Below are 19,229 nucleotides of genomic sequence, written 5' to 3' on the forward strand. Positions count from 1 at the left end.
GGAGGGGAGGGGAGGGGAGGGGAGGGGAGGGGAGGGAGAAGAAAGAAAGAAAAGCAAAGAAAAGAAAGAAAGAAAGAAAGAGAGGAAGAAAGAACACAAATGATTTTATAGTTGAACATTAAAGGAGTTTTAACTAACTCTTTCATTTCTTCTCTCTCTTAAAAAGCTATATGTTGCCTACAAGAAATTCTATTTCTTCTGTCATGTGGAATTTTTATTTTGCTCCATAAATGTAATGACATCGGGATATCATGGATCTGTTTTCTGTACATCTACTTATCATTTAAATAACTTTTGAATCGTTTTTCAACTTGTTTCTATTATATCCATCAGGTTATATGTGGACAGATGATTTGGTAACAACCAATGCTGACACAGAATGAGTGCTATGCACAGGTCATCCATTGATGTCTGTCTCCTATCATGTCTTTGTCTCTCAAAAGAAAACTGTTTTGGCACTCAGTCATGTTTGGAATTCTCAGTTTAAGCATAAGCCTCTCCTATGGATGTGGCTGATTTTTGCTCTAGATGCTATCCCATTCAATTAGCCAGTTTAACACAGGCCAGTTTATTAAAAGCTAAAATTACAGCCCTGTAAAGAGGTCGTTTGGACTCTGTATGTCAGGAATTGGGTTGTTTTTCATGGTATTCATTGCCATGTTCAAATAAATGAACCTGAAAGGTGTGACTACTTTTTCATCACTGCAGATGCCACAGTAATAGAGATATTTAACTGGTAGCAACCAGAATAACAGATATTCTTCTATACTGAGTTTCTTGGCTGTTTAAAAACTGCTTTATAATACCTCTGGTTTATTTGTTTAGAATCTATTTTAATAATATTTTGCATTGTAAGATGCTTCTGGTCTCTGCTCTTTTTTCAGGCCTAAGGCAATAGCTAATTGAGACTATGCATCAATATTCAGGCATCGTCACTAAAGGGCACTGCGGAAGCGCTGCGTGAGATGCAGCACCTGTCAGAAAGGGGGCTGCATTTCAAATGAGGAATATCGTATTGTATCACAATAAAGTTAGTGTCCAGAGGGAACTTCCGCAGTACTGTGTTTTCTAATGTGCTGAGTGATATTGTAGATTTTTTTTTTTTTTTTTTTGCTGGAATTTCTATGAATACATTTGAAGTAAAAGTGTTTTTTTAATATTTAATTTTGTGGCTGGGTGCAGTGGTTCATGCCTGTAATCCCAGCACTTTGGGAGGCTGAGGCAGGCGGATCACGAGGTCAAGAGATCTAGACCATCCTGGCCAACATGGTGAAACCCCGTCTCTACTAAAAATACTGGGCGTGGTGGCGCGCATCTGTAGTCCCAGCTCCTTGGGAGGCTGAGGCAGGAGAATGGCTTGAACCCGAAAGGCGCATGTTGCAATGAGCCAAGATTGCTCCACTGCACTCCAGCCTGGCGACGGAGCAAGACTACATCTCAAAAAAAAAAAATTATTTTTTTTGGTACATAGTAGGTGTATGTATTTATGGGATACATGAGATATTATGATACAGAAATGCAATGTGAAATAAGCACCTCATGGAGAATGGGGTGTCCTTCCCCTCAAGCATTTATCCATCGAGTTACAAACAATCCAATTACACTCTTCAAGTTACTTTAACATGTACCATTATTATTGACTGTGGTTACCTTGTTGTGCTATCAAATGGTTGGTCTTAGTCGTTCTTTCTTATTATTTACTTGGTACTCAAAATACAGTGTTTATTTTTATACTTCCTTCTCCATATACCTTTGATAGCAGTATAGCAGTGTTTTATTTACAGTAATTACAGGTTTTTTTTTTTTTAAACAGAGTTTCACTCTTGTTGCCTAGGCTGGAGTGCAATGGTGTGATCTGCAATGGTGTGATCACTGCAACCTCCGCCTCCCGGGTTCAAGTGATTCTGCTGCCTCAGTCTCCCCAGGAGCTGGGATTACAGAGGTGCCCACCACCACGCCCGGCTAATTTTTTGTACTTTTAGTAGAGACGGGGTTTCATTATGTTGGCCAGGCTAGTCTCGAACTCCTGACCTCAAGTAATCTGCCGACCTCGGCCTCCCAAAATGTTGGAATTACAGGTGTGAGCCACCGTGCCCACCCTCAAACTCATACTGGAAATTTAGAGAGATTGCCAAGACCCTAGAATTTTGCATGTTTTCGCAAATTGATTTCATTAGTTCAAATCTCATACCACTTTTTCTAATTGATGGTTCTTACAACTTGACAGGTGACTGAGTTCAATATGATCAGAATTGAACCATTTCAAAAAGCAGCGCAAGTGGCAACTGCTAGAAACCAGACTAACTGAGTTTGATTCCCCTCTTCTGCTCCTTCCCTCTGATGGAATTCTCATTTTCCCTGGCCTCCCGCATTGACATTCATCCAATGCCCATGCTGCTGGATCAGCCTTCCTGGAGCCACATCCAGCTTGGAAAGATGAAGGGTTTCCAACCTTTTTGGAGATGACAATGTGTTATCAAAATCAACAAATTAATAGATTTGCTTCCTTTGTGTATTTTTTGCAATGTTCTGTGAGATATCAAGCCACTTTCCTGGTAGTTTCTTATTCAGTATTTCACTGTACTGCTTTAATAAAAGATGGTCAGGCCTCAACCCTAACAGAGTCACTTTCAGATCTTGTTAATAAGTTGGGTTTATAATCTGATACAGGTTTTGAGATGGCCCTGAGAACTTAGGTTTTTCGTAGGCTTTCTGGGCAACTTTCATGGGGCAGAGGTTTAGAAAGCTGGGAACAATCTGCCAGGCATCGAGAAGCCACTAGATGGCAGGGCCATCCCTTGGAGCCCATTCTTCAATCTAGAAAGTGGTCAGAGAGGAAACCTGTGGAGTGGGGAAGAGTCCAAGTAGACACGTTAAATGCAAGTTAATAAGTGGATGGTGGGGCCGGGCATGGTGGCTCAGGCGTGTAATCCCAGCACTTTGGGAGGCAGAGGTGGGCGAATCACTGGGGACAGGAGATTGAGACCATCCTGGTTAATGTGGTGAAAACTCATCTCTACCAAAAATACAAAAATTAGCCGGGCATGGTGGCGGATGCCTGTAGTCCCAGCTACTCAGGAGGCTGAGGCAGGAGAATGGTGTGAACCCAGGAGGTAGAGCTTACAGTGGGTTGAGATTGCGCCACTGCACTCCAGCCTGGGCGACAGAGCAAGACTCCATCTCAAAAAAAAAAAAAAAAAAAAAAAGTAGATGGTGAAGATGAGCTTAGGCGTTGCATCCTAGTGGGAGAGTGGGAAGGATTCCTGTCACTTCTCACCTCTTTCTAGCTTTACCGCCAGTATTTGAAATGCGTGGAGGGTCCTTAACTGAAACTCTGCAGCAGTCAACTGTGCTGTACTATAGCACGACCACTTTAAAAAGGTGAAAGTAGGAAAACTAGCTCAATGAGAGGGCTAATATTTTTATGGGGCAAATGATTTGAGTTGGTAGACATATATGCCCTCCTACACGATGTAGGAGATAGAGTGCAAAAACCAAACCAAGTGTTTTTTCCTACCCTCACTCACCACACGCTACTCCTCACTCCTCACATGCCAACCAAGCAAGCAATATTTCTGCAGATTCTGCAGTGCACACCAGCTGGGTGTCCTCTAATTCAACTCAATTCTGACACTAGCCATCTGGAGATACTGTCAGGTCCCACAAGACTGTCCCCCACTTCAGAGCCAGTTATAAGACTGAACTGCCAGAACTTCTGATCTACCGGCTACACATTGGGGCTCCCAAGACTCTCCCCAGGGGTTCGATTAATTTGTTACAGTGGCTCACAGAGCTCAGGGCAACACTTTACTTACATTTACTGGTTTATTAGTTAGATGTATAATAAAGAATACAGGTGAACAGCCAGATGACAAGATACTCAGGGAGCTATCTGGAATGGTCCCAGCACTGGAGCTCCTGTCCCTGTGGAGTTGGGGTGCACATACTCCCTGAATGTGGATGTATTTGCAAACCTGGAACTTCTCTGAACCCAGTCCTTTTGGTTTTGTAGAAGCTTTAATTTGTAGGCATGATTGATTTCATTACTGGCCATTGGTGATCAACTCGATTTTCAGCCCCTCCTCCCTCTCTGCATGGGGTGGAGCTGAAAATCCTAACCTTCTAATCCAGCCTTGGTTTTTACTGTGACCCGCTGCCATCCTGAAGCTATCCAGGGGCCCTCAGCTACCAGTCACCTCATTAACATATAAAGGTGTATATGCTAATTACATAGCATATATTATTATGTTATATAATTATAATAATATATAATTACATCTATAATTACATGCCATATTATGTATGCTATCTAATAATATAATTAGCATACAATCCTTTATATGCTAATATGTAATTTTGCTATATAATTAGCATATACACTGCAAACACTCCTTAGATTCTATGGATTTCAGGAGTTTTATGCCAGGAAAAGATAAGGAAGACCAAATGTATATTTCACAAAAATCACACCTCCTAAGTGTATGACACTTCCTAAGAAATTAGCAGGTATTACAAATCAGATACAAAACAGATATAACCATCCCCTGAGGTTTTTTTTTGAAATGTGCATTTCCTCCTAAAACCAGGAAATGGCATAATGGAGATGAGAATTCAGATCTCTTGCTTTTCTCTTTAGTGGTCACTGAGGTCACTAAGTGTCTCAATGTGCTGCTAACATTCTGATAAAGACAGATGGGTAAGACCAAAGCTGTATTTCTTTTTAAGCCACTTGAATTATTTTTGGTGTCTGAATTTTTCAAAATTCCAACCTAAGTTGTGCTGCCTTCAAAACAGTCTTATTATTGGAATTATCACTGTGAATGAACATTATACTCTAACAGTGTAATATTATATGAAATAATACCGTTTAGTCCTTAAGATTGGTTGGAAAACAGTGATTGGGAGGCATTTAAATCTACTTTAAAAGTGATTAAAGTAACAATTAATGCTACACTTTTTTTTAAAATAAGGAGAGTATATTTTCATTGTAAGTATCTATTAATGATTGAAGTGTTCAGAGGAACTCCTGAATTCATCATCTGTGTTTAGATGAAGCAAAGACTAAATTTCCTTAACAGTTACTCAGTCGATTACCCTTGCTGGTGACTTGAGGAAAGAGTGGATAAAAACTGCCACTGCCAGCCGGGCGCGGTGGCTCCCTCCTGTAATCCCAGCACTTTAGGAGGCTGAGGTGGGCGGATCATAAGGTCAGGAGTTCGAGACCAGCCTGGTCAGTATGGTGAAACCCTGTCTCTACTAAAAATACAAAAATTAGCTGGGCATGGTGGCACATGCCTGTAATCCCAGCTACTCGGGAGGTTGAGGCAGGAGAATTGCTTGAACCCGGAAGGCAGAGGTTGCAGTGAGCCGAGACTGTGCTATTGCAAACAAAACAAAACAAAAAAACTGCCACTGCCAATCTGGAGTTGGATGTTATCAAAACTGGTGATATCTGGGAGAGGGCAGAAGATGTTACCATCTGCAAGTTTAGGATGCTGAAGAAGTGTCAAGAAAATGATCAGAGGCTTGCCACAGCCCAGAATTTATGTAAGTGCTTGAGAGACATCATCTCTCTCGAAGTCTAAGATATGATGGAAGGTGAGCAGAAAATCAACTTAGTTATTTGTTTGGAATCAAGCTGTGTCTTTGGAAATAGTTATAGAACGTGTTGCTTGGTTATTTATAAGCTTGGGTTCAGGGAGTTAATGCAACTGCAAAAACAAGCAAGGGGCCGCTGTCCTCTTAGTAAGGATGGTGTGTGCAGCTGAGTCAGAGGAAGGGTTGGAAGCCCAGCCCCAGTGCTGCCCTAGCTTTGGGACTGTAAGCAAAGTCTCAACCTAACTTGAATCCTCTCTGTTCCCATCTGTGAAATGGGTGCAAACCCTCCTATGTCCTGGGCTGTGGTGAGAATGAAAGGAGACCATGCATGTCAAGATCCAGGCAGGTGGTCTGGCTCAGTAAGGGAATGGTCATGTCACCCTGGTACTTAACATAGGGCTGGTAGCATTGAGCCTTCTGGACCTTCTGTGGCACTGAAGCAGGGGTCATGGGGGCCACTGGGTGGCGCCAGCAATGTTCAACCGGCAAAGAGGGGAAGGGAGAAAGCAGAGCTCAGGGAGGGCTGGAGCGGGTCGTTCCTGGTCTTGATCCGGAAAACCACAGGGTTCTTTGTCTTGGTTTTCAACCACTTCTCTTTCTGTGTGTGTGTATGGATGTAGCACATTGTTATAATTGAGCTCAAATCAATTCAAGACTTCGATTATTATATGTTGTTACCACAACAAATATAGTGTTTTTTTCTAAGAATCCTCAGTAATTCAGAGAGAGGTTTTAACATTCGATTTAGATTTTTTATTCCTTGCCAGGCGCGGTGGCTCATGCCTATAATCCTAGCACTTTGGGAGGCTGAGGCAGGCAGACCATGAGGTCAGGAGATCAAGACCATCCTGGCCAACGTGGTAAAACCCCGTCTCTACTAAAAATAACAAAAATTAGCTGGGCATGGTGGCGCGTGCCTCTAATCCCAGCTACTCAGGAGGCTGAGGCAGGAGAATCACTTGAACCAAGGAGTTGGAGGTTGCAATGAGTCGATATCGCGCCACCACACTCCAAACTGACGATAGAGCCAGGCTCCATCTCCAAAAAAAAAAAAAAAAAAAAAAAAAAGTATGTAAACACCCCAGAAGGTTTATATCAGAAGTCAAAGCATTATGATCTGTCTGTATACTTTTCAGACATGGTGAGCGAGCATTCTGAACCCCCGGACCCACTTTGCCTGGTGGACCACTGAGGTTTTCTGCTCTCTAGTCTTGGGGTGCTGAAGCCCCAAGAGATTAGAAACAAATGCAATTCTCTCCCACCTAGCAATCTGGGATGCAAGCTGAAATGTGAGCTCCTCATCCTCTGGAGAAGTTCAGCTGGCCAAACACTACTTTTCTTGGACTTTCGTGGTGGAATCATTTACTTTTCGTGGGGAAGAATGCTACTCAGAGATAGCTTTCACAGAACCAAGGGAATAATCTTTTCTTGAAAAAGACTTGCCTCAGGAAATAATGGGTCTCATTGGCTATTGTTAATTGGTGAAATAGTTTTTTTGGTCTGTGTAGATATTGTCAGTACCTCAGCATCATGAGTGTGGTGGGTGATTAATATTCTGGATATATTTTACATTATTTGATCCATAAATTCATAAATCATGGATGATGGGAAGAAAAGGAAATCTGCTTTTTGACACTGCTCTTCTTTGTATTATTTACTTACAAGTCCTGTTTTAAAGCATCCTGTTGCTTGGTTGTCATTCCTTTGGCTCTTTGGCAACAGTTGGTTTTGATCCCAGCTCTCTGGCTCCTGGGCCCAGGCTGAGTGAGTGCCAGCCAGGGTAAACTGGTTCACCAGGTGTTCACACAGGTTCAGGACAACCTGCATTGTCCCCACAGCCCTTTCGCCACAGGAATAATTATGGTTTTCTCTCTTCCAAGGATGGGAAGGTGTGTTTTTATTTAAAACCAGGCAGATTCCTATTACTTCCTCATCTGTGCATTTCTCTTGACCAGGGATTTTTCTGCACATGATGGCTCTCGTTTGGTCCTTTTGCTGTATTCCTTTAGGGGAAAAGTTTCCTCGCTGCTTTTTCATGAGAAAGCACGCTTCACGCTGTTCTCTAAAGAGAACACAGCAGTTGCTGAATTTTTAATGTGTTCCCATGAGAATGGTGGTTTCCAGCAGTCAACCTAGCCCACTGCCCGTTTTCTGGAAGTCCTTCTTGGGGTGAACCAGCACATGGCTTGCTGAAGAGCTTGATCCCAGGGATTCACTGCTAGAATCATGTGTTTTTAGGTGACAGGTGTTCTCAGCCTCTCTGCCTACATGCCAGGGTTTGAGAGGTCCTGATAATGGCTCTGCAGCCACTGATGCTAACACGGAGGCCCTGGGGTTGAATTCCAGGCTCTGAGTTTTGAGATTTCTCCTGCTTCTTAACTGAGACCTCCATTTCCACCCTGGAGCCCACCGTAGATTTAGACCTAATTTGTTCCAATCCTGATGTAAGTCTTCAGTTAGGAAGTCTAGAGTTAGTCAGCCACCTTTATTCTTTGCAATCCCATTCTTGCTGTTTGCTCTAACCTCTAGCACAAGTTTCCTTTTCAGAAAGGAAGACGCTCTATGCATTCATAGCAGTGTTTTCTTTTAGAGCAAGCCTGGGAATCAACAGGTGGTTCTGTTATAAAAACAACTGCAGAGAGGGGCTTAGAGAATTCAGCAAGTTTCCATTTTTCCTTACCCATGAAAACGTTTTCTGAAAGGAAATCTTACCTGAAAATATTCAAAAGTGGAGCTGCTGTGGTGGGGCCATTGAAGGGAAAGGGATTTCAAGGGCTTACCGAGGAGCCCTGCAGGGCCTCTGACTTGTTCGTGGCAGGGCAGCTTGGAAACCAGATCAGGTCATTATTTGAATTTCTTGAAGCTGTGGTGCAGGAGTGTGTTTCTAAGACATCTGCAACCTAATGGGAAGTAAAACACTTTCCCGTTCATAGGTATGGTATATTTATTGGCACATTGTTTCTGAAGCATAGGCATATACTCAGACCATAGGTATTTAAATTATGTTAACTAAATCAAAAGGTTTATGAATTCAGATTTTTCTCCATTATGAACATGTATAATTATTTTAAACTTAGTAAGCATATGCATTTTCAATTTTTAACTCTGTTTTCGTAATTGTGAATAAGTTTCTTTCAAAGACTAGAGACTTCTCTTTTTAATTTTAATTTTATTTATTTATTTATTTATTCTGAGGTGAAGTCTTGCTCTGTCACCCAGGCTGGAGTGCAGTGGCACGATCTCAGCTCACTGCAACCTCTGCCTCCCGAGTTCAAGCAATTCTCTGCCTCAGCCTCCTGAGTAGCTGGGACTACAGGTGCACACCACCACACCCGGCTAATTTTTGTATTTTTAGTAGAGACAGTGTTTCACCATGTTGGCCAGGCTGGTCTCAAACTTGTGACCTCAGGTGATCTGCCCACCTCGGCCTCCCAAAGTGCTGGGATTTCAGGCATGAGCCACTGCACCCGGTTGAGACTTCTTTATTTCTATCTAGATTAGGAAAAGACATGAGAATCATGGGGGCTCATGAAGATTCCCTTTGTCTCTGTATCATTTTTAAGTTCCTGGGGCTGGGAACACAAATACGTGGGTAATACTACATTGCCTAAATCTGAAGTTCTCACAGTTGAGCAAGAGGGAGAAGGGAGATACCTAAATAATTGGGATGATAGTTATATGGTTATGGGGAAAGCGTTCCCTTGACTTACAGTGACTTTAACATGAGCGTAGCTGCTGGCACAGGCTGAGACCCCACCACTTAAGATGTTAATGATGTGAGCTGACATAATCTTATTGTTTATTATTTTTATTTTTTGCAGAGATGGGGATTTTGCCATGTTGCCCAGGCTGATCTTGAACTCTTGGGCTCAAGCAATCCTCTGTCTCGGCCTTCCAAAGTGCTGGGTTTACAGGCATGAGCCACTGCACCCGACCAACTTAAATAATCTTCTTCACTTTCCACATCCATAAAAAGAGTTATTAGGATGATTATGTTTATTTGTGGTAAACTCTTAGGAACATGCCTGGCATTTAGGAAGCACAATTGAGCAGTTGCTACTACCTTTTTTTTTTTTTTTGTCTAAAACAGAGTCCATAAATATACTGTTTTTGATATTACATAGATTTACATTTACATAGATATTACATAGATTTGCTCCTCTCCCAGGTTCAAGAGATTCTCCTGCCTCAGCCTCTCGAGTAGCTGGGATTACAGATGTTCATCACCACACCTGGCTAATTTTTGTATTTTTAATAGAGATGGGGTTTCACTATGTTGGCTAGGCTGCTCTCAAACTCCCGACCTCAGGTGATCCATCTGCCTCGGCCTCCCAAAGTACTGGGATTTGAGGCATGATTCACTGCGACTAGCCTCACATTGAAATTTAATTGCCATTGTAACAGAATAAAGATGTGAGACCTTTACGAGGTGATTAGGCAATGAGGACTCTGCCCTTATGAATGGATTAATGCTGTCATCATGGGAGTGGTTATAAAAGGACACGTTCAGCACCCCTTTGCTCTCTCTCTCACCTTCCACCATATGATGACATGGCACAAAGGCCATTGATGCTGGCCCGTTGTTCTTGGACTTTCCAACCTCCAGAGCAGTAAAAAAATAAATCCGTGTTCTTTACAAATGGCCCAGTCTCAGATATTCTGTTACAGCAGTACAAAGTGGACTAAGTCATGAAGCCTAAAGATTTACATGGTTTACAGTGGTGGTCCCCAACCTTTTTGGCAGCAGGGGCTGGTTTTGTGGAAGACAGTTTTTCCACAGACCCAGGGGGCAGGGGGCAAGGATAGTTTCGGGACAAAACTGTTCCACCTCGGATTATTAGGCATTACTTAGATTCTTATAAGGAGCACACAGCCTAGATCCCTTGCATGTACAGTTCACAATAGGGTTCACGCTCCTGTGAGAATCTAATGTTGCCACTGATCTGAGAGGAGGCAGAGTTCAGGCGGTAATGCTTGCTCACCTGCCACTCACCTCCTGCTGTGGGGCCCACTTCCCAACAGGCCATGGACCAGTATCAGTCCATGGCCTGGGGATTGGGGACCCCTGGTTTAGAGAACTGAAAAGATGGAATTTAACATTTAGCTCATCAAGAGCACATCTCTTAAGCCAAAGTAAGGCAATCATCCATGTGGTTCAGGTAAAAGTTCTATACAATTTTAGACAAATGGAGAGATTTTCTGGTTGTAAATTAGGGACAACTTTTCTCTCAGAGCCCAAAGGGTCACAAAAATTAGAATAATTAGGCTAGAAGGCCTCTTAGTGACATTTTTTTCTGGTTGAAGAATATTATGATGTATTTGTCTAATGCACAGCACACTTTTAGACTCATGTTGAACAAAAATAATAAACCCTCAAAAACCATGACTCACTTGGCTGCCTTAGTAGTAAAGCATATCTTGTCTTACTAGGATCCCTTTAAAACGAGATGAAAGGAACTAGGAAAGGAATAAGAAGAATATTGTGGCATTCTTTTTTTTTTTTTTTTTTTTGAGACGGAGTCTCGCTCTGTCGCCCAGGCTGGAGTGTGGTGGCCGGATCTCGGCTCCCTACAAGCTCCGCCTCCCGGGTTTACACCATTCTCCTGCCTCAGCCTCCCGGCATTCTTTCCAGGGTAATTTTGTTGAAGTCTCATCAGAGTTTTCAGTTTTCCCACAATGTGTATTTTAACACTTAAAAGTACATTAGAAAAATAGGAGAATCACTTTAATTCAATAATTTTATTTTTAGAACACTTAAAAAATATTTTTCAAATCCACTTGATAAATAATTTAATAAATATAACATAAATAAATATAAGTTAGTTCAGATGCTTTCATGATCACAAAGTTATATAAATAAATAATTTAAAATAAATTATGCTTACATGTTTGTTTCTACAAACACTTTGGTACAGAAATAGCTTATAAATTCTTGCCCTTCTATTAAAGTGAATGTAAAACGCCTTCAGGATGGACATTTTCCCTTCTTGGCAATTCATTCATGAAAACTGAAAAGCAATTTATCCACAGTAAATGTCAAAAATACTTGATCAGAGGTATCATGTGGGTGTAATAGTCCCATCCTTCTTTCCCCCTCCCTAGTTCTTAATCCACATCCTATCAAAATTTCTTCATTTCAAATTTTTATAAAAATGACAACGGTTTGGAGAGACCTTGCTTTTTAGGAAGCATTCAGATAGCTCATCACTCTATCAATAGTCACTGCCCGAATTCTGAAAGCATGAAGAAGTATGCAGAGCCTGATTTTAGTTTTATAAAAATCCGGTTCTTCAAGGGAGGATTTTTGTGGCACAGTCTCACTGTTGAAATTCAGGGCCTAGGAGAATGAACAGTAAGCATGACTTACATCGTATTCCAAAATTCAAATATTCATTCATAAAAATGAGTGAAGCCAGTACATGTCTCAGAGCCTGCAACTCAGTCCCTTATGCCACTCCTAACCCAACCCACATCTACTCTCAGCCAGATTACCAGGCAGAACCTGAGAAAAGAAATACTCGTTTTCCAAGCACAGCCATCTTCAATGAGCTCAGAAAAGACCCTTGAAACTATTTAGAAAAAAAACATCAGTGGGAGTTGTGTCTTAGAAAGAAACAGTTCCTTTAAAATGACATCTGCTGCAATATCTAATTAATTTTGTATATGTTACATTAAAAAGCCCACTTCTGTTTAGCACAGGGAGGTGATGGATTGCTATCGATCAGAACTCGCTATCAGTAACAGGCCTGTTTACTGAAGACATGCCATTTGTGTCAGATAAACCTGGCAATGAATTTCCCAAGTTTAGCACTTGGATTTGATAACACAATATAATTTGCACCCTTGATGAATAAATACTTTCATATCTTCCTCACAAAAAGTCTAAAAGAAAGCTAGAATAAAGTCACCCCATTTTATACCAGAGGAAACTGAGGCACAGAGGGGTTAAGTGGCTTGGGAATAGTTGTCTGGTTACTGGTAGAATTGATTCTAGCACCCAAATCACCCAACTCTTGGTCCTAAAAACAAAACAGCAACTACAGCTCTCTAGATGGTAACGTTTTTTGATACTTGGATAACGCTCATTGCCTTTCAAACAAGTAATCTGGCACATGCACGCGCGTACACACACACACACACACACGAAAAGAATAAAAGTAAATCAATTACTTTTCAGACAATGATTTCTGCCACCATATTTTTATCCTGTGTCCTAGTCACCAAAGCAATCACCCTCGCTTATATAAATATTTGTTTTATATTAGCATCTGTGTTAATGTGATTCGGAACATTACAAAGCAAGTTCTTGCCTATGAATAACATTATAGATGCCCCAGATGATAGGTCATTCTTTTATTTGGTTCACATTTTGGTTCACAATGGGTCATAATCAGGCACCAATCTTGCTTGTTTTCCCAGCAATATTTGCAGATACGCAAGCTGGCCCCTTGTATGCACATCCGGGAGCACATCCTGGAGCCTTTAGAGGTGAGTGAGAAGGTAAGTGTAGTGAAATCCTCTTGAAGGATTTTAAGAGGCAGAGCCTCAGACAAGTGGTTTAACTCTCCTAAGGTTTGGTTCCCTCCTTTGTGCAGATCCCATATGGTTGTTTTGAGGCTGACATAAGAAAATGCACAAAAACATTTGCAGAGTGTGGGGGATACCACAGAGTGAATACTTTGGAGTCTGCTTTTCATAATGTCATCTGCTCACATTTGTGCTCCCTATAGGGGGCACCCTCAAGGCTGTCTCCTTGAAAATGTAGGTCTGTCAGGCCTTTAAAAGGCCTCCACCAATCCAGGAAGAGCTGATTTTATACCTCTTTATTGAGGACCCTGGCTAGGTATCTTTAGCATGAAAAAGGTGCTCTCACTGATAGAATGAAGTCTTACCTGCATCAGCTCATCAATAACTCCCAGTATGTTTTGATCTAGAAAGATCTGCCTCTTAGGATCCATCAGAAGCTTTGCATTCATGGTCTTGAACTCCACCTGGTATATCTTCAAGTCTTCATAAATACTCCTAAGGCACAGGGCCTGGGTGACATGACAAGATGGGGAAGTATCCTTTGAGATAGGCTAAAAACATTTCTCCCATTGCATTTGAGGAAAGAGCTGTGTGTCTTACCATCATAAAAGAGGTCTTTCTGGAGGCCAGGCAACTCCCATTCTAGAAGAAAAAATAAACAGACATCAGCGATATGAATTCATCATACAGGCTGAAACTTTTCATTTGTTGACTTACAGTTATGAAAGAAGTCTCTCTGGAATTTAGGCAACTCTCATTCTAGAGGGAAAAATATCATAAATCAAAGTATTAAATCTTAGTATAAATCTTTCTGACTTTTCAGGTCAAACTTTTTTTATTATGGTAAAAACACATATCATAATATTTACCATGTTAACTATTTTTAAGTGTTAAGTATATTCATATTATTGCAAAAAAACCATTTATTTTTATAATTTTTCTCCCAAATCTAACTTCTGAAGTAGGACCAGTTAAAGTCCCATAATGATGGATACCAGAAACGTGAATTTTTAGAAGCAGGTGAGATTTGATGCACAGCTTTTAACCACACTGCAAGCTTTGGGAGGAAAATCCTCTATACCTTGATTAATTCCAATGGTAAACAGGCCTCTACTGTGCTGGTTTTATCTTTTGTGATATCTTCATGATCAATCTCTTCAGAAGTGCAAGGGTAAAATTCTAGAATTTGTCTGGCCTATGAAAAATGAAAGAGAAACTCAGTTTATAACATTGATAAGGCACCTGGCACCCCACAAGGCTGGTACGCCAGGGTGCCAGGCAGGCTCTGGCTGGCTGCCCTTGACCTCTGTTACTTTGACCTGCAGGAAATTCTGGTTCTTCATAACACAAAAGGAAACAGATTCCTTACATTCTGTCTCTCACCCTCCTCTCCCTATGCTTGGGGCATGTTTCTCTGGATGACATATTTTTTCATTATGTAAACACAATAAATCATGTCATCAACCTGTGCTAACCAGCCTCCACACCTCACTGTGACACTTGCTTCTGGTGAAAACTGTTTCTTCTTTTGCTAAAGTGACTGTATTCTATGAATACCTATTTCAAGTATAACTTCTAAAGGGGGAACTATTAAGGTCACAGCTTGATGGGTATAACAAACATGCAAACCCTTAAGACAAGCGAGATTTAATTTGCAGTGCACACATGCACACACATACACAGAGATGTCATCTTAGTGTGTTGGAAAGCACCGTTGGGTAAAATTATGAAATGTATCTTAGGAAGTAAAGGACTGTATGATTGAAGATTACGATCATTTTTCCATTCAACAACCTGATGGGTGCCAGGCGCTCCATTAGGTACTAAGAACATGACAGAGAAGAGGACCATGTATACCCTCCTGGATTGCAAGTTTAGCTGCTGAGTCAGACAAGTGCCCAGATGGACCAGGAGGCATCAGTAGGTGAGACATGGTGAAAAGGGCATGAAGCTTCTGAGGAGGGGCAGGAAGGGAAGCGAAGCTTCCTAGAGATGGGACACCTGCATTAAGAGGAGTAAAATGTCATCAGTGGAGGAGGGAAATTTCAGACAGAGGTAACAGCATGAGCCAAGAAGCAAGGCCTGAAAATTCAGAATATGTTTGGACACAAGTAGTAAAATCCCTTTCTGTGGTGGCTAGACCAATGCTCCGCCTCCAAAGACATCCATCTCCCAATCCCTGGAACCTGGTAATGTGCTATGTGACCTGCCAAAGAGGAATGAAGGTGTAGATGACATTCAATTTGCTAATCAGCTGATCTAAGAGTAGAGAGATGATCCTGGAGTATCTGGGTGAATCCAGTGTAAGCAGTGTCCTCAAAAGTAGAAGCAGGTAGAAGGTCAGTCCAGAGGGAGCAGCATGAGAAAGACTCAACCAGACATTGCTGGTATGGACAACAGAAGGGGCCACAAGTCAAGTAATGTGGACAGCCTTTAGACCTGACAAAGCAAAGCAACACATTCTCCCCAAGAGCCTCCAGAAAGGGCTACAGCTCTGTTGACACATTGATTTTAGCCCAGTAGGACCCATTTTGGACTTCTGATGCCCAGAGCTGTAAGATAATAAACTTGTGTCATTTAAACCCACTAATTTGTGACAGCAGCAGGAGGACATGAATACACTATTCCTGGAGGTGTTTAAATAGACCTGGGCAATGCCACTATTCTGAGCAGGTTCTAAAGAGTTAGATTTGGAAGTGTGAGTCCAGTGTTGTTCTTCAGGTCTCTTTTCAAGAGAAGCTAGAAATTTGAAATCTCAATTGAAAGGTTCAGTTTTTGAATAGCATCAAACTAAAAAATAAACATATAGCCCAAACTCTACAAAACTGTGGGCTGGATATGGCCAGTGAATCACTTGCATCTACCTCCTTTGTTTCCTACTGCAGAAAATTTGACAAATGATGTACAAAACATTAAACTGATTTCTATAATCTTTTGACTGTATCTGGGAGTAGAGGCGTCAGCTTTTGCACAAAAAACACCCATATGAATTGGAGCACCTACAAGTTATCCATTTTGAACCTTTCTTCAGGAAACAAAGCAGTTCTCACTTGAGCCCCCTGTCTAATGAAGATTCATTGAATTGTGAGGAGCAATGCACAGCACATTATGAAAGACTGAAAGGGGAAAAGAGCCCTTTTGGAAGGCTTGGTGGCATTGAGCTTATTTTAAGATATTCATAAGGCAACAAGCTAGAAAATAAGCAAGAAAAATTTCCTAGAGATCAAAAAGGCAGAGGACATCTTTTAAAACACTAGCCTTTAGCCTTTGCAGCAATAGCTACTGGAGCAGTTTTTAACGGCAATGGTTTTTACATTAAAATATGAAACCTAAAAGAACGAAGCTGTAAATAAAATTAGGTAACTCTTCCCTAGAAAATGAAGGCCGCATGTGCACTGTCATAGTCCTCCCTGAGAAGTGTTGCTCTGAGAAGGAACTGTGTCACCAAGTAGAAGCTGGTGGGCAGCAGGAGGGACAAGGCTATTTCATCTTTGTACCCCTGCCCCCCAACACAGAGTATGCACCCAAGTAACTATTTCCGGGTTTGATCAGTGATGCAGAGAAACCATGTGGACCTGACACAATTCTATCTCTGTTGGCAGGCTACAGGAACACTGCAAATATCCACTTTACTCTGTGTAGACATAGCCAAAACCAACATCATTATAATTTATTATTATTCTTGCTTTCTCTGGAGACACAATTTCACTAGGACTCTTTAACACTTGGGCCATTTGTAAAGTTCCCGCTCCTGCTGTTGACAGCTACTAATGAACCTCCACAATTTCTCTGCAGTTCCATCAGGTACCAGAGGGTAGGATGAGAGGCCCCTTCCTCAGGGAGGGTACAGGTGCACAGCGGAGAAGACAGGAAGAGCTCACCTTCTGAAGCGTGTTGCTGGCGGCCTTCAGCAAGTTTTGGGAGTGGTGAAGGCACGGGAACATTTCTGGGCCTGGGGTGGCCACGGAGAGGTTTCTGGCCAAACTGAGGTAGTCCAGGAGGACTAGGGTGGCCACAAGGAGGAGGCCTGGAAGGGAAGTGAGGAGCAGGTGGAGGAACTTCAGCCTGGATGGCCTGCCTGCACCACCTTCCCTCCATTCTGGCCACCTTCACCCATCCATTTCTGCTTGGCACCCACCTCCCTCCACCCATTTCCAACACTTTTCCCTCAACACCTGAGAGATGACTCAAGTTATTACAAAGCGCCACTCTATTCTAGGACTAGAAGCCAGCTCCTTGTGAGGGTTTAGGGATGAGCTTGGACAAGGGTGTCGAACCCAAAAATCACCCAGAGAAAGCCTTCATGTTTTTGATGAGGGAAACCCAGACCAGGTGGTGAAGTGGCTGAGTCAGACTTGGGACCCAGTGTTTTAAAAACAGTGGAGTGAGAAAGCCTGACTTGTTTGTTTTTTTAAGACGGAGTCTCACTCTGTGGCCCAGGCTGGAGTGCAGTGACACAATCTAGGCTCACTGCAACCTCTACTTCCGGGTTCAAGTCATTTTCCCGGCCTTAGACTCCCCAGTAGATGGGATTACAGGCACCCACCACCACACTCGGCTAATTTGTGTATTTTTTAGTAGAGACGGGGTTTCACCATGTTGGTCAGGCTGGTCTTGAACTCCTGACCTCGGGTGATCTGCCCGCCTTGGCCTCCCAAAGTGCTGGGATTACAGGCGTGAACCATTGCACCCTGCCAGTCCTGACTTTACAACTAGCTAGGATCTGGATCTGCCTTCTGTTTGTAGCTGAGGGACCCTAGGCAGGAAGGCAGGAAATCTCCCACGCTGGGCCTCAGTTTCTCCTCTACGAAGTGGGCATAATGATAGTTCATCAGGCTGTTTCGAGATGAAAAGAGACATGCCCTATTTAGCGCATGGTGAGACCCCTATTCTCATTCCTCTTTGCAGGAGAGGGCTGCTATTCCAGTCTCTCCTTAGGCAGACTTGAGTTTCCACCCCCTCTTCCCAAGCAGCCGCCCCTCCGCACTCGAGCAAACCAGAGCCCTGGCCAGCTGGGTACTCACTGCGCGCTGGACACATGCTGAGCCGGCACTGCAGGGACACTGGACGAGCCGCTGGATGCAGACCTGTGGCCGTGGCAGGTGAGGGCGGTGGCTGCGAGGCTGACCCAGGGGGCCACATTTTTATAATTGTCTCGAGGCGCGGCAGGACTTTCCCGGGACACTGGTCTCTTGCTTTCTGTCTCTTTCTCTGTCTCTCTCTACATCAGCTTTTCGGTGACACGTGCGGTCCCGCAGGCCCGCGGGGCTTGCGGCGCTTTCGGATTAACTCCCGGGGTGCCCGGCCGCAGCCGTTCCGGGACGGCCCCGCCGCCTCCAGCTCGGCCCAAAATGAAAGCGAAATGTTCGCAGTTACTTCGCGGGGTCCACAGGCGGGCGAGACACCCCGCCCACCACCCTGGGTCCCCGGCCTTAGCCGGACGCCCCTTGTCTCAGCCACCCCGCCCCGCAGCTGTGCAGCGCCCCCTGCCGACGTAGGGAGAGGAGTGCCTCCCACTTTCCATGTCCTGCATAGGGATGGGCCCTAACCACAACCTCCAGCCTACTACTGGAAGGGGTAGGCAAATCATTCACTCATCATCGTTCCTTCAGATGGCTCACTAGATGCCAGGTCGACGTTGCACTAGGTGCAGGACACCCAGGGAGAACAGGACCCTTGGGGCATTGCCACACTAAATCAGACTCAATGCCTTTTGTTCACAGGTCTTTTCTGAAACCTGAAAAAGGATGAGAACTGACTGACTATGCAATTACTACTCTTGCAGAGAATCCAGTTTACCGATGGGATGAATGCACAGAGTCCTGGGAGGAAAGACCTAGAGAAAGAGCCCACGCTCAGCCCGAGCAACGGGGTCCAGGAGTCAGCAAAGACTCCCGGGAGCTGGGGCCCCAACCTGAGTGTTAAAAACAAGTAGGCATTAGACCGCGTCCAGCGGGAGGGCACGCAGGGTTTAGCCAGGGGAAACAGGGATCAGAAGCGCAGTCATGAAGGGTTGAGGGAGGTGGGGGTCTAGGTGTCCTTGCAGGTTGTGAGGCTGGAGAGCTGGATGGGGCCGTGCCATGAGGGCAGGGGATGCCATACTA

General features: G+C 43.3%; 1 protein-coding gene across 3 annotated transcripts; it reads right to left on the reverse strand.

The window, feature by feature from the left end:
- Positions 1-11,318: 11,318 nt before the first annotated feature.
- On the reverse strand, positions 11,319-18,572 carry IL12A (interleukin 12A). 3 transcript variants are annotated; one of them, XM_025376884.1, is made up of 7 exons: positions 18,150-18,572; positions 17,007-17,152; positions 14,207-14,320; positions 13,843-13,884; positions 13,726-13,767; positions 13,491-13,634; positions 11,319-11,935 (listed from the first exon to the last, which is right to left on the reverse strand). In XM_025376884.1, the coding sequence occupies exons 1-7, from the start codon at positions 18,265-18,267 to the stop codon at positions 11,780-11,782; spliced, it is 762 nt and encodes a 253-aa protein (XP_025232669.1). In that variant the 5' UTR covers positions 18,268-18,572; the 3' UTR covers positions 11,319-11,779. The 3 variants fall into 3 exon arrangements, with proteins under 3 accessions (XP_025232669.1, XP_025232671.1, XP_025232670.1); XM_025376886.1 differs by lacking the exon at positions 14,207-14,320 and having other exon boundaries at positions 18,150-18,488; XM_025376885.1 differs by lacking the exon at positions 13,843-13,884 and having other exon boundaries at positions 18,150-18,488.
- Between the last annotated feature and the right edge of the window lie 657 nt (positions 18,573-19,229).

This window comes from Theropithecus gelada, chromosome 2 (genome assembly GCF_003255815.1).
Source record: "Theropithecus gelada isolate Dixy chromosome 2, Tgel_1.0, whole genome shotgun sequence".
Lineage (NCBI taxonomy): Eukaryota > Metazoa > Chordata > Mammalia > Primates > Cercopithecidae > Theropithecus > Theropithecus gelada.